The 16,648-nt window shown below is 32.2% G+C and overlaps 2 protein-coding genes across 3 annotated transcripts; one reads left to right on the top strand and one right to left on the bottom strand.

Moving 5' to 3' along the window:
• Positions 1-10,232: 10,232 nt before the first annotated feature.
• Positions 10,233-10,949, bottom strand: LOC114373140. Its single transcript, XM_028330678.1, has one exon. It carries the CDS (start codon positions 10,947-10,949, stop codon positions 10,233-10,235), a length of 717 nt encoding a protein of 238 aa, XP_028186479.1.
• An 820-nt stretch (positions 10,950-11,769) lies between these two features.
• Positions 11,770-15,624, top strand: LOC114373791 (protein NRT1/ PTR FAMILY 8.1-like). 2 transcript variants are annotated; one of them, XM_028331335.1, is made up of 5 exons: positions 11,770-11,827; positions 12,262-12,445; positions 12,546-12,763; positions 13,485-14,044; positions 14,574-15,624. In XM_028331335.1, exons 2-5 carry the CDS (start codon positions 12,340-12,342, stop codon positions 15,406-15,408), a joined length of 1,719 nt encoding a protein of 572 aa, XP_028187136.1. In that variant the 5' UTR covers positions 11,770-11,827; positions 12,262-12,339; the 3' UTR covers positions 15,409-15,624. The 2 variants fall into 2 exon arrangements, with proteins under 2 accessions (XP_028187136.1, XP_028187135.1); XM_028331334.1 differs by having other exon boundaries at positions 11,774-11,869.
• Positions 15,625-16,648: the final 1,024 nt, after the last annotated feature.

Below are 16,648 nucleotides of genomic sequence, written 5' to 3'. Positions count from 1 at the left end.
CTTTATTCTCTCTTAAGCTTTACTGAGATTTTCTTGCAACATTCTTCCAATCAGCTCTCTTGTCTTCAGTGTAATCTACTGCCTCAATTAGAGTTTCTCCCTTGTCTATCAAATTAGGACTTGTAGGGACATACCCATATAAGGCCTCAAAAGGTGTCATTTGGGTGGTTGTATGAAACTTGGTATTATACCATAGTTCTGCCATTGCTAAATGATTTGTCCATTATTTGGGCATATTTCCAGTAGCACATCTCAAATAAGCTTCTAGGGATTTATTGAGATTCCCAATCTATCCATTAGTTTGTGGATGGAAGGTTGTGGATCTTAACAATTTAACACCATGTGACTGCATTAAACCTGTCCAGAAAGTGCTTAAAAAATTGTATCTTTGTCTGAAATGATTTCCTCTGGCCATCCATGCAACCTCACAACTGTGTTCATGAATAATTCTGCTACTTTTGTTGCACTGAATGGATGTCCTAAAGTTATGAAATGGGCATATTTAGTAAATCTATCTACCACTACTAATATGACACTCATCCCATGAGACTACGACAAACCTGTGATGAAATTCATAGAGATTGACTTCGATGCTCTATCCGGTATAGGTAGAGGTTGAAGAAGCCCTGCAGGTAACTGATTTATTGATTTGAATCTTTGACAAGTGGTGCATTCCTTAATCCACTTCTTTACCTCCCTTTGTAATATTTTCCAATAAAATTGCTCCTTAATCCTTCGATAAGTGAGTTCAATTCCCGAATGTCCTCCAATGGGTGAATCATGAAAATGACTTAATATTTTGTTTCTTAAGTGTTGAATCAAGTGACCTCGGAATAATTAAGAAGGGGGGGTTGAATTAATTATGAAGGTGTCTTGACTAATAAAAAATTTATCCTTCTTAATGTTACTAGATTCAATTAGGCTTTACTACTAAGTTATGAGGAAGTAAAGAACAAAAACAATAACTTAGACAAAAGTAAAGCAGAAATAAAAGTACACAACAGAAAAGTAAAGAGTGTAGGGAAGAAGACAAACACAAGATTTATACGGGTTCGACCATAACCCGTGCCTACGTCCAGTCCCCAAGCAACCACTTATTCTTGAGATTTCCAATAACCTTGTAAAATCCTTTACAAGCAAAGATCCACAAGGGATGTACCCTCCCTTGTTCTCTTTGAACAACCAAGTGGATGTACCCTCCACTTGAACTGATCCACAAGAGATGTACCTTCTCTTGTTCTCAGTATTACAACCCAAGTAGATGTACACTCTACTTGTACCATAAAGGATGTACCCTCCAATGTGTTAAGACAAAGAATCCTTAGGCAGTTAGTCCCTTGAATCTTTGTAAGGGGAAACAAAAGATATCTCAGGCGGTTAGTCCTTTGAAATCTTTTGTTTAAAGGGAAGAGGAAGAATCAAAAGAATTCTCAGGCGGTTAGTCCTTTGAATCTTTTGGCAAGAGGGAGAAGGAAGAATCAAAAGAATTTTCAGGTGGTTAGTCCTTTGAATTCTTCTGGCAAGAGAGAGAAAGAATGAAGAAGAAGAATAGCACAAGTTTTTGGACAATGAACTTTTCTTGAATAAAGAAAGTTTTGAACAAAAACTCTTAGAAGAATGCTTTAAATGAATGAAAGAAATCTGTTATTCATCTTTTTTAAAATTCGTGTCATGGTCACATATTTATAGTCATTTGATGACTCAAGTTAAAATTTTATGACTCTTGGCAATTTCTTCAAAACTAGTCACTTTTAAAAGTTGTGACTCTTTTGAAAACTAGTCACTTTAAAAGTTGTAACTTTTTGAAAAAAATCTTCAGAAACAAGTCACTTTAAGAATTCTGACTTTTGGTAATTTATTTTTCAAAATAAGTCACTGGTAATCGATTACCATCATAGTATAATCGATTATACATCAACAGATGTGACTCTTCATGTTTAAATTTGAAAATCAAAACGTTTAGAAACACTGATAATCGATTACAAGTATTGTGTAATTGATTGCACAAGTTTGAAATGATTTGAAAATGTTTTATCACAAGTTGTGACTCTTGAAACTTGAAATCTAACATTTTAAAACATTGATAATTGATTACATGATTATGGTAATCGATTACAGCTTTGTAAATCAGTTTGAAAACAATGTTGGCTACTGGTAATCGATTATTGTCTTCTGGTAATCGATTACCAAAGAGTAAAACTCTTGGTAAAATATTTTTCTTTGAAAAATTCTCTTGAACAAAATTGTGTTATTCAATATTTTGAAAAACTCTTTTAATACTTATCTTAATTGAGTCTTCTCTTGAATCTTCACTTTAATCTTGAATCTTGATTGAATGACTCTTTGATTCTTAAAACTTGCTTTGATTCAACGACTCTTTGATTCTTGAAACTTGCTTGACTCTTGATTCTTGACTTGAGTCTTTGGCATCATTAAAATAATCTTGGAAAGCATTGCTTCCACATTAAGTCTTGTTGAGCCCCTATGACCACTTTACCTTTTCTTTTCAACAACGTACCATCAAAAGTGAAATGCTTATGAGGTTGTTGTGTGAGTCTCATCTTGTCCACCAATTTATGTAATTTTGAATCTGCCTTCCAAGACTCAATAGCTTCAATCATTAAATGAAATGAAAAGTGTAATATTGCTGCTATACTTGCATTATGTCCAACCCTCGACAATGCATCTGCCACCAAATTCTCCTTCCCTTTTTTATATTCTATGCTGAAATCTAAGCCCATAAGTTTTTGTAGACCCCAATTTTGCATCAAAGTAGTCGGAGGTTGCAATAATAAGTGTTGAAGAGCTTTTTGATCCGTCTTTATGATGAAATGTTGTCCCCATAAGTTGCGTTGCCATTTTTTTACTTCAAACAAAATTGCATAAAACTTCTTCTCATAAGCTGACAACAACTTGTACTTAGGCCCCATTGCCTTGCTGATGTAAGCAATAGGATGTCCATTTTGCAGCAGAACAACCTCAATGCCTCCTCCAGATTCATCAGTCTCAATGGTGAAGGTTTGTTTGAAGTCTGGCAACCTCAACACTGGTGTAGACATGAGCGCCTGTTTAAGGCTCTGAAATACAGTTGCAGTTGTTTCAGTCCACTAGAATGCCTTCTCTTTTTTAAGCAATTTTGTTAGTGGGGCTATAATCTTCCCATAATTCCATATGAACCTTTTGTAATATCCAGAGAGTCCAAGAAATCCTCTTAGTTCTTTAGCTGTTGTTGGTGTTGGCCATTGTTGAATTGCTGAAATTTTGTCTTTGTCTGGTTGTACCCCTTGAATTGAAATCACATGGCCCAAATATGCAATTTTATTTTTTTCCAAAACTGCAATTTTTATAGTTGACCACCAAGCCATTTTCCTCCAGTATTTGTAATGTTATCGTCAAACATTCCACATGATCATTCCAAGTTTTACTATAAACTAGGATGTCATCAAAGAATACTAAGATAAACTTCCTTAAATAGCTTCAAAAGATATCATGCATGAGTGATTGGAATGTGGCTGGGGCATTACACAAACCAAAGGGCAACACAACCCACTCATAATGTCCACTGTGCATTCTAAATGTTGTCTTATGTATATCCTCGTCGACCATTCTTACTTGATTATACCCACTTCTAAGATCCAATTTAGAAAAATAACATGCCCCATTTAATTCATCTAGCAATTCCTCTATTAGTGGCATAGGAAACTTATTTTTTTTTTATGGTAAATGTATTAAGTTTCCTGAAATCTATGCAACACCTAAGAGTCATCCTTCTTTTTTACCAACAACAACGAAGAAGCATAAGAACTAGTGCTTTCCCTTATAAATCTTGTTGCCAATAAATCGAGCAAACTGGTGTGTCATTGATTAGATTGATCTTGTGATCACATTTCCTTTTAGGTGGCAGGTGTGTAGGTTCCACAAATAAATGTTGAAATTGCTGCAGAATTGTTGTGAGCTCGTGTTGTTGTTCTACTGTTAGTGCCTCCTGCTCCAATGTATTTGTAACACTAAGCAAAATTGAATCATACAAACCAAACAACATGCAATTACCTTGTACCAACTTGAGCTTCCCAGTCAATTTGTGAACTTCTGCACAAGGGTTCTCTCCTTGCAATGTCACTTCTTGGGCTTGATGTTGAAATCTCATTGTAAGAGTTGCATAATTCCAACATATTTCGCCAAGTGTCCTGAACCACTGCATGCCTAAGATGATCCCAAAGTTGTTGCTAGGCAATATTAAGAAGTCCGTTGTGAATGCACAATGATTGAATTTCCATGTTATTTGCTCACACTTCCTAGTAATCAACAGTTTTTTATCTGAAGAAACCATTACCAGAAAGTCCTTGACAAATTGAGTTTTCAGCCCAAGCAACTTTATCCACTTGTCACTGATAAAATTATGCATACTCCCCGTGTCCATCTAAAATGACACTTTCTACTTTTTTATCAATCCTTTAAGTTGCAAGGTACTGCCACCTACTATGCCTTGTAACGCATTAAGGGAGATGTGAACATCTACATCTTGTATCATATCTATACTGCTATCTATTATTGCTTGATCGTCTTCAGAATCATTTTTCTACATCATCTCAGCATCTATTTCTTCTTGAGCAGAGAAAATAACATTTAGCTTACCCCAAACTTTACATTTTGTCCTATGATTTTTATCCCATTTATCCCCACAAAACCTACACAATCCTTTAGCAAACCTGTCACTAAATTCCTTCCTAGAAATAGAAGTTGATGTGTTACCCTTAGAATCAGCCATTGCTGGTGACAACGTTGAATCCATATGATGATTTTGTTGCAGACTCGTGATGGATTGGCTCCTCTGTGAATTAATAGGTACTGACCACGACCTTGCGAATAAGACTGCCCTTTCTTTTCTGCCACGTTTTCTTTTCCAATTCTTTTAGAATTTCTTCTTGCAATCTTGCAATATGTGCGACTTCTTGTAGAGACTGCAATTTGTGGACCCTTATTGATTTTTCCAACTCTGTTTTCAGTCCTAACAAAAAAAATAAAACTTAATGCCATGGATTCGGACACCCCTACACGAGCCACCAGAGAATCAAGTGCTTCCAAATATTCACCCAAATCTCCTTCTTGTTTCAATCTCGATAACTCTTCTATAGGATCACCAAATGCACTATCATCAAATCAATAAGCCATATCTTGTAAAATTTGTTCCCACGATTTGTCCTTGAAGCTAGGTTGTTGTATGTAATGTCTTTGCCATGAGAAGGCTTTGCTTTCCAATCTCGAAAGTTTGTTCCATCAAATGTAGGGAATTGAATTTGCACGCGTTCCACTATTGATCGACCAAAATCTGGAGTATCTATATCGTTGTCTTCATCGGTCAAGATTTGATCTTTTCGCCATTCAAGGATGCTATGGATGAAACGAGACTCTCCAACATTTTCTACAGCAAATCTAATGTTTTATTGGTTGATTCTTGCGCCTCTGTAAATGTCTACTCAAATGATTCCATGTGGGTCTCAAGTTCCTTCGTTGTCACCATCATCCCAAATGTCCCAAGATACCAATGTCAAAGGTGGAACTCACAGCTCCAACACATTCACTCTCAACCTCACAAGAGAAAGAATTGTAGAGGATACGCTATAATCTAATTGTATTATTCATCCCCAAATTTTGTACAATTATTCCGATTTATAATATCAGAATCCAAACAACTTGTTTTCTAAACAACAATAACAACTAACAAAACAAAAATAACAGCTAACAGAATTAATCCTATTTATTTTTTAATTCCTTTATTCCTATTATTACATAATCTCACTCTAAAAACGATCTTGCTCCATTTCAAAAGTATTAACATCCTTTAATCAGTCGGAATGATAGTTTTGGTTGGAGGAAAAAATCAGGTAAAATATTGCATACTAACAAACATTTTTAGTTACATGTATGTGAAGAAATATTTGTTTTAACAATTTATATACATTTACAACCCTTGCAATAAACAATAATTATCCTGTAATAACACATGTTATCTTACTTCTATCAAATTAAATTGTTTTGTAATGCTTTACTTATTATATGTCAAAGCAAATAATTCAATAAAAAACTTGAATATTTCTTTTTTCTTCTACAACTATATTATTTGATATAAAATCACCATATAATTATAAAAATAAATTTTATCTCGTGCATTGCATGCGTCAAAAGCTAGTCATATATTAAAAGGCAACATTCTAATTAATTTCTTAAAAGAAAATATTGTTCTACATATAAACTAGAGTGTGGTGACCTGTGCCGTACGTACCAGTAAAGGTTATTTCTAAATACTTTTATAACATACATTTTAAATATATAATTTTTAGGCTTTTCTATTAAAACTTATTTGCAATTTTTTTTCTATTTTAATCATTTAGTTATTATTGTCTATTATTAATAGTTGATTATATATCTAGTATACTTTAAAAAAAATACAATAAGAGAAATGATAATTAATTATATGTTAAGTGGGTTGGTAATTTAAATAATTATAGAAAAACAATATTGCAAACAACCTAAACTGAGAGATGCTAGTTATAATAAAAATTTAAAATAAAATATTTATAAAATGACATTTTTAATTATATATTTGTAAATTAAAACTTTAATTCAAACAAGTATATCATTCACAACATATATTTTAGTTTCTGAAAAATGATATAAAACATTTTAAGATTTCAATATATATGAATTTTAAAATTTTGAATTAGGAATTAAAAACTAAAATTAATATTTCTGTGCTAAATATCAATAATGTATGATAAATATAACAATTTTTAAGTTATTAATTATTATTGTGTAATATAAATAATCAGTTGGACATTCAATTGATTATTATATCTTAAAAGATATGAAAATGATAAAAATTAAGAATTAATCATAGTTACCTTCAATTCATATAACAATTTATAAAGGCAGAATTTATCATAAAATTAGGTATTTTTCAATAAAAAAAGAAAATTATGTATTTTTAACATATAAATCAATCAAATCGACATTATTTTTGAAAATGCATTTCTTGGTCACCTTTTTATTTTCTAACTTTGTTTGAATTGAGAATGGATGCAATGATTCTCATGATTACGTATAAGAGTGATTGTGATGATTACGTATAAGAGTGATTGTGGAATTATATTCAATCGGAAAATACTATAAAAATTATTTTTTATTTATTTTTTAATGTTATAATTTTTTAAAAATTATTTTTTATACAAGTAATTATGCATAAATTATTATGTGTGCAATTAGTTGTTTTAATTACTTGCATATGTTAATCAACAATTGGTTTATAAATAATATTAATATTAATAATAAATATAATGCATATATAATACATTATATATGGATGTATAATTATTATAAATAATTGCTAACCTGATTGCAATCAATTATTATAATTACATTATAATTATTATTTTTATAAATTTTATGTTTTTCAATATCAAATGAATTTTCTTTAAAAAAAATATTCAAATAAAATTAATTCTTAGAGCTCTTGAGGATGTCACATGTAAACTTTTGAAAAACATTTTCATGCGTATAATGTATAGATAGATTATTAATAGTTGATTATATATCTAATAGACTTAAAAAAATACAATGAGAGAAATAACAATTAATTATATGTTAAGTTGGTAATTTAAATAATTATTGAAAAAAATATTGCAAACAATCTAAACTAATTAAGAGATTCTAGCTATAATAAAATATTTATAAAACAACATTTTTAACTATGTATTTTTAAATTAAAACTGTAATTCAAGCTACATATGTCATTCACATCATATATGAAAGTTTCTCAAAAATGATATAAGACATTTTAAGATTTTAACATATAAGAACTTTTAAAATTTGGAATTAGGAATTATAAACTAAAATTAATATTTTTGCTCTAAATATCAATAATGTATCATAAATTTATAAAAATTTTAAATTATTAATTATTGTTGTGTAATATATATAGTCAGTTGAAGATTCAATTTATATCTTAAAAAGATATGAAAATAATAAAAATAAGAATTAAATTTATTTTTGACTGAATAAGAATTAAATTTAAGTTCAGTCAATAAATTATTTATATTTTATCTTAATTTAAATACCTTGTAATTTTGAATCACGATATATTAATGTTATTAATGATTCTATTTAAAATATATATTACTCTTAATTACTTTAAACTAATTAAATATTTTAAAAAAAGAATGATTGAGTATTTCATGTTAAATATTTAAAATATTTTTTTTTACCTGCTGAATTACAATGAGTCAAAAGATACCCTGACTTGTGATCCATGAAAAAACAAATATAAACTGATTATAACTACCTTTAATTCATATGATAATTCATAATAACAGAATTTATCACACAATTATGTATTTTAATATGTAAATCAATAAAATTAATATTATTTTTGAAGATGCATTATTTTATCATTTTTTTCCTTGACTGCTTTTTATTTTTTAATTTTGTTTGAATTAAAAATGGATATAATAATTCTCACGATTACGTACAAGAGTAATTATAAAATTATGCTTAATCAAAAGAAACTATAAAGATGATTTTTTTATTTTTTAATGTAATAATTGTCTTAAAATTATGTTGCATGCAAATAATTGTGCATAAATTATTATGTGCACAATTAGTTTTTTTATTCCTTGCATATGTTAATGAACAATTGGTTTATTAATAATATTAATATTAATAACAAGTATAATACACATGCAGGAAAAAAATTATAATACATGCATGTATTATTATTATAAATAATTGCTAATCACTTTCATTATTATAACTACAATTATATATGACTTTTGTGTCTTTTAATATCAAATGAATTTATTTTAAAAAATTAAATAAATTTACTGCTTAGAGCTTTTGAGGATGCCATGTGTAAACATTTCTTTTGAAAAACATTTTCATATGTTATAGTATTTTCATATGTATATAGTATAGATGATTTTAAACTCAATGGATTATGTTCTCATTAATTATAAATGTTTGAACAATTGTTTTTTTGCAAATACTCATAAGAGAAGAAAATAAAATAAAAATAAATAATTCCCCCTCCCAAAAATTATAATTAATTTATGAATAAATTAATTTATAAAATTCTCTCATGTTACCTTTTGAAAAACTCATGTATAAGAAAAAATATTTTTCTTTTGATTTTCTTTTCCTATAAGTTTATATATAAAACTTTATTTAAATATGCCATCGGTGGCAATTTTGTGAAAGCTTATCCAAAAGAAGCTATATTTTCCCACACTTTTTTGTTTTTCAAAACACTAACCTTTGATTTGGTTGACAAGAAGAGAGAAGAGAGATTTTTAAAAAATAATGTGATCTCGCACCTCCATCATATTATCTTAATTCAAATATTTACTCTGAATTTTCTTATATTCCACCCTCCACACAACCAAACTCGTCCTAAAACGCGTGCCTGGTTTTTTTGTCTGAGAAACAAACATTTTATAAACTATAATGGGAATTCTGCTTTGGCTTTTAGCACCGCTGTGTTTCCACTATGGCACACTGGCATGGCCTACATCATCACAAACCAGATAGTTAAGCTTGACTGAGCAATCAAAAACCATAGCTGACACCAATAGCATAATTTAATGAGGACTATGTATCTTACAACTGAAAGAGGGTAAATCCCAAACTCACGTGGTAAATGTTAGATTTTATTTTAAAACCAATTGACACTAAGTGAAGTTGGCCTACAAATATATAAGTTGTACTTTAAGGATTGAAACAGTCGATATGGGACTTGGGTATTTCGCAACACACCACCTTCACGCCCAGCATTTATTGGGCTTGGTGCGTGAACAACAAATGGTGAGTGTTCATCGCAGCAGAAGCGAAGGTGAGGTCCCGGGATCAGAGCATGCTCTGATACCATGTTAGATTTCATCTTAAAACCAATTGGCTTGGGTGAGGGAAAGAATATTTTCCTCTCCCCTTTTATTAAGCATCATTAGCTTATATAAAAGGATTACAAGTGTAAAATTAGGCTAAGAATAATGATAGAATATCTTATCATATATTCTAATAATATATTCTATCAAATACAAATTGATTAGCTAGGCTAAGAATACTGATAGAATATCGTATCATATATTCTATCACACCCTCGCAGTTGAAGCGAGAGGTCGACGAACACTGAAACTGTCTTGAACCAGACCCAGGACCACTGCCACTGAATTTTTTATTTTTTTTTAATTATTGTGATATCTAGACGGCTTCCCACGGTGTTGTTGGTCCGAATGTGAGGAATTTGAGTCATAAACGGATTGTAAGGCAGCCACCATTGCTGATCTAGCTTCCTCAAGTGTGAGCATTGACCGAACCAAATAAAACGGAGGTAGATGAGCACTCTGCCGAATTAACGTCCCTACACCTCGATATGCACTTGTGAGACCCGAAACAAGTTGAATGACGAGGCGGCTCTCCGACACCGGTGCTCCAACATTTTTCAACTGATTAACATGGGACTTGAGATGTTGACAATATGCCGAAGCATTTGGAAAATTCTCCATCTTAGTATTGGAGAATTCGGCCTCAAGAGTTACCACACGGGAATGTCTGTTGTCTTGGAAAATATCTCTCAACCTATTCCAAGCATCCATGGCTGGGGCATCGGGTTCAATAATTGTATGCAACAAGTCATTGGAGATGGTTGCATAAAGCCAGGAAAGAACCGTAGCATCAAGAGTCGACCATAATTCCTTTTCATCCTCAAACGCATGTACCTTCTCTTTGCCGTTGGCAGGAGAAATAATATGATGAAGGACCTTATGAGAACGTGCATTAATTTTAAAAAACTCCGCCCATGTAGAGTATTGGACATTCTCTATTTCAAGAGTGATGGAGATATGGTTCCGTATATTGGAAATCGCAAGAGCCGGATGGAAAGAACTCTTGTTGTCCGTCATGGCGGTGAGAAGAAAAAGAAATAAGAGAGATGAAGGGAAGGTAAGGGAAGGGAAGGGATTTGAGAGAGAGATAAGGTAAGAGAAGGGATTTGAGAGAGAGATAAGGTAAGAGAAGGGATTTGAGAGAGACATCGAGCAAAAAGGGCTCACCGGGGTTTGAAAAGTTCAGCCCATGTCGCGTATTGGACATTTTCCATCTCAAGAATGATTGGAACATGATTCTTGATGTTGGAGACAGCAAGAGCAGGGTGAAAGATAGATTTTGAGTCAGACATGGTGATGGAGAAGAAAAAGAAAGGGACTTAACGGCGCTAGGGCCTATGTGAAAGGAAGAAAAAGGTTCAAAGATCTTTCCCTAAGCAATCTGATATCATCTTAGAATTTGAAAGAGATGGCCTAACTTAACCCATGAGTCCAAGGATTGAGACAGCGGATGTGAGACTTGGATATTTCCCAATAATAAAGACAACTTGCATCTTTCTTTGATCACATTATTACACGTAAGACAAGTCAATAGTCTCCAACTGATCCAACACGAGAAATGATAGGAACTTACTTAACACATTATTTTATTATCAATTAAACTTCATTATAAATTTTTAAATTGTACGAATCTCACTTCATTTAATAAATTGTGCTCATAATTTTATAATATTTGACAACAATTTTAACCCATGAAAATATGCTTTAAAAAGGTGTAAAAAAATGTGTTACAGTACCATTTTTTTTTTCCTATTCAAGATACATGGCCGGCTAAACCAAAAAGTAGGTACCCATCATTACTGCATCAAATGTGTATATATATATATACACCATTATCATTATTCATTACATCTCTCTGGATGATGGGTGATGCTTGCTAATTTGCCAACTTTAAAGTTAGAGATTCACTTTTTTTTCTTCTATTTTTTATGCTTAAGGTTTGAGATGCGCTTCTTTGATTCCATTATTTGCTTGTGTTCTGGTCTGGGGTTTATCTTTCTGAGATTTTATCAGTGGTTGCAGTCAGATTTAAAGTCTTTTTTTGTTTTCTTTTAACTTATACTGATATATGGATTCGTGTATTTGAATCTTGAACCTTTCTGTTATTCTTGAATACACTGCTTTCTTTTTAAAGGAACTGAATATAACTCAACATCAGAATCAAAAACTGCTTTCTGGAATTTTGTTCTTTAGCCAAAGACCCGCAAAGTGTTGTGACCTAGTTATAACTGAATTGCTCAAAAGCATTGTTTTTTTTTTTTTTTTCTTTAACTGAGTTCAATTTTGACCTTTATTAGTAATTTGTTGTTTTCTGTTGTTGGTGTTTTAGTTTGTCAATTTCTGTGCTGCTTGGTTGGTTGCAATTGCAAGTGAACAATTGGCCAGTGTGTACTAGTTTTGAATCACAATGGCAGAGGATGATGGTTACACAAAAGATGGAACAGTAGATTACTGTGGAAATCCAGCTAATAAAAAGGAAACTGGAACCTGGAAAGCCTGCCCCTTTATCTTAGGTAATTGTTGTGTTTGTTCAAGTCCAAGGTGGGATGTGATGTGATGTGTGTGAACTGTGTTGTGTGTGAATTATTTATCATTTCAAGCTTCTATTTGCAGGAAATGAATGTTGTGAAAGATTGGCTTATTATGGGATGAGCACAAACCTGGTGCTTTATTTTAAGAAGCGGCTACATCAGCATAGTGCTATTGCTTCCAAGAATGTCTCTAATTGGAGTGGAACTTGCTATATCACACCATTGGTTGGAGCATTTTTGGCTGATTCCTACCTTGGAAGATATTGGACAATTGCTGTTTTTTCAATAATTTATGCTATTGTGAGTATGGTCTCTTCAATTTGTCTATGACTGCAGACTTCTTGCTGAAAAAGGGATATGGATTTGGAATTCATCGAGTGGGCACTGAAACTGGGGTTTTGTTGAAAGTTTCCTTGTAGCTTATAACATCACTTTGACATTTAACAATGATTCCAAATAAATTAAATTAAGAAAGAGAATTTCCACCTGAAGCACAGACATTTCTAAACCTTTAGTGTTCTAACCATGTCAGATACATATCTATATCGGTAGAAATTATTACATGATTAGAAACTATCATGGTCTAGACCAATTTTCACATGAAATGTAATTAAGTTTTATTGATTTTTTCTTTTAAATTGGAAAATTCTATTACATGTCACGTAGAGAATGGTCAGGACCATATACATGTAGTGGTCCTAAATCATGTAATAATTTCTTATATGAAACTGCATAGACATTTCAAATATTTGTTGATACATTTTTATAACTTTTTCTTTTATTTTTTAAATTTTATGTCAAAATAATTAGAATATCACAATAATTATATTTAAACTTTGTATTGTATATGTATCTCATATCATATTCATCTTCCCTAGATCCCCCAATAAAATGTTCCCGAATTCATGAGGTGAAGTCAATCAACATAACAATAATGTGTGCAAACTGGTCTATTTTATTTTTTTTTGTGAAATTGTAACTTCTTGCCTGTCAAACAACATCTAAAAATTGACTGCATCAGGGAATGACACTGTTGACATTGTCTGCGTCAGTTCCTGGCATAAAACCAACATGTCATGGACATGGAGATGAAAACTGTCATGCTACTACTCTAGAGAGTGCAGTGTGCTTCCTAGCTCTTTACCTTATTGCTCTTGGCACCGGCGGCATTAAGCCTTGTGTCTCATCCTATGGAGCAGATCAGTTTGATGACACTGACCCTGCTGAGAAGGAACACAAGAGTTCTTTCTTCAATTGGTTCTATTTCTCAATCAACATTGGTGCTCTTATTGCATCTTCTCTATTAGTTTGGATACAAGATAATGTGGGTTGGGGATGGGGATTTGGTATTCCTGCTGTAGCCATGGCAATTGCCGTGGCGAGTTTCTTTTCAGGCACTAGGTTGTATAGGAATCAGAAGCCTGGAGGCAGTGCCCTCACTAGAATCTGTCAGGTGGTAGTGGCATCCATAAGAAAGTACAAGGTTGAAGTACCTGCTGATGAGTCACTTTTATATGAGACTGCTGAAACTGAGTCTGCTATAAAAGGAAGCCGAAAGCTTGATCACACAGATGAGTTAAGGTAAATTAAGAAATGACAACAAATTTCTAGATTACCAAGTAGTAGTTTTTTACTTACTCGATCAGAAGCAACTTTGAAGTCACACTTACATTATATAGTATAGAGAGGCAGGGGGCTTTTAATTAGTTTAGTCCACATTCATGCCATTTCACATGCTATCATATCAAAATAGGACAATCTTATGATCACTAGTTTTTCAATTGTTCAGTGAGAAACTGAAAAAATATTATCCTAGCAAATTATACAAGGGCTGGTTTCTTTTGATCTACTGGACATTCGACAAAACATAGATGCAGTTCCTTAAGTACCTTTTGGTGGTGTTCTTAAATCAAAATTAGAGTTTCATCTCAGTAATCTACGTTAATCTTTAATGTAAACTTTTATAACACAGATTACCGAGATGAAATTTAAATTCTTGGAGAACAGCATGAAAAGTAATTAAAAAACTGTATCTAAGTTTTGTCGTTAGACATATTAGCATATTGACTTATCAAATTTTTTTATTCACTTTTCCTATTGTGTGTAATAGATTTTTTGACAAAGCAACAGTGCTAGCACGGTCAGATAAAGTGAAGGAATCAACAAACCCTTGGAGACTTTGCACTGTAACTCAAGTGGAAGAGCTGAAATCCATTTTAAGATTACTTCCTGTATGGGCAACCGGCATCATATTTTCCACTGTCTATGGTCAGATGAGCACCTTATTTGTGTTGCAAGGACAAACCATGGACACTCGTGTTGGCAACTCCACTTTCAAAATCCCACCAGCTTCACTTTCAATCTTTGACACCCTCAGTGTCATATTTTGGGTCCCAGTGTATGACAGGATCATTGTGCCAATTGCTAGAAAGTTCACCGGGTACAAAAACGGCCTAACTCAGCTCCAAAGAATGGGAATTGGCCTCTTCATATCCATATTTTCCATGGTAGCAGCAGCAATATTGGAGCTCATAAGGCTTAGAATGGTGAGGAGGCATGATTACTATCAACTTGAGGAGATACCAATGACAATATTTTGGCAGGTTCCTCAATATTTCGTCATAGGCTGTGCAGAAGTCTTCTATTTCATTGGTCAGTTGGAGTTCTTCTATGAGCAAGCCCCTGATGCCATGAGAAGTTTTTGTTCTGCTCTCTCACTCACCACCGTCGCTCTCGGACAGTACTTGAGCTCTCTTCTTGTGACAATTGTGACAAAGATCACCACTAGGAATGGACGTCCTGGGTGGATACCTGATAATCTGAACTTCGGTCACATAGATTATTTCTTCTGGCTATTGGCATTGCTAAGTGTGGTGAACTTGATAGCATTCCTTGTAGTGTCTATGTTGTATACATATAAGAGGCCTGTGGGAACTCTGCGCTGAAAAGTGGGTTAAGTTGTACATTGGAAAGTAGTTTCTTTACATAATCACATTGGAAGTTTCCTTCACTTGTAGTCTTGTTTTTCACCTACACTGTAATCTCTTATGTCATATCCTTGAAAAAATGATGTAAAATTGTTACTATCACCACTGCTATTATGTGTCTGATCTTTCTCACCAACATGCTTTGGCATGATATTCCAACATGAAAGAAGTTAACCAATGCTTGCCCCGTTTCATGTAGACGTCATATTACATAAAATTTCATGTCAGTGAGTTAAATTGCTACCTGAAACTTTAACGTAATTGTTCCCAATAAACAAATTTGTTCTAATTAGGCATTGCAAGAGATGTTACTATTAAAATCAGTATTACTAAAAAATCTTAAGCATCAAACATTAATTCATTCGCATTCAAATGATTTATTTTACACTCAAGGCTCAATCAAGATTCTGATCCTAAACCACTTGGTGAAGAGACAGAAGCCACCATTACTTCTTAGCTACTCCTTTATCTTCTGTTAATAGTAGCTACTCCTTTATCTACTGAAGTGAAGAATGAAATATGTTGTCTCTTTCTCGCACACCCGCAGATAAGGAAACAGCATAGCGGACTACACTACACAAGAGGTTGTTGTTGGAAGTAATTAAAAAATGGAGTATTCTAAGAACAACTTTCATATTGCCTCGAACTTTAGGCTTATGAAGTGTCATGGATAAAAAAGATATTGTAATCCAATCATATCATAAGATTACTATAAAAATATATACGGTTAACTTTTAAAATTTTTTACACCGGATAAAATCAACACAGATTTTTTCTTTACAGATCATTTCCTCACAGCAAACTTTACACTAATGCGTCAATACCACAAGTTAAATGATTTTTAATTGGTTATCATTATAGAAATTTTTATCCAGCAATACTTAAAAACTAAACTATTTTAAAAAATGAAATGGTTTATTTTTGAAAACTTTATTTAAAATTGTTTTCAGACAAAAAAAATCATGTTAAATTAAAAATAACATATTGAAAGACTTATCTTTATATATATAAAAGGATAAGAGTGGAGGTAGTTGAAAAAAGCAATTTTACATTGGTGTTGTTAAAAAAAAAGGTGTGCTGGATGAAAAGGCAAAACAAGTATAGTATATTCCTTTTGAAAATTAACGTGGGGTAGTTTTGAAAAATTAGTTTTTCATTAATGATGTTAAAAAAAAAAAGTGTGTTGCATGAATAGACG

The sequence above is a fragment of the Glycine soja genome, chromosome 11 (genome assembly GCF_004193775.1).
Source record: "Glycine soja cultivar W05 chromosome 11, ASM419377v2, whole genome shotgun sequence".
NCBI classification, from domain to species: Eukaryota; Viridiplantae; Streptophyta; class Magnoliopsida; order Fabales; family Fabaceae; genus Glycine; species Glycine soja.
Note: the sequence above shows the minus strand (reverse complement) of the source record. Positions and strands in the feature narration are given on the sequence as shown.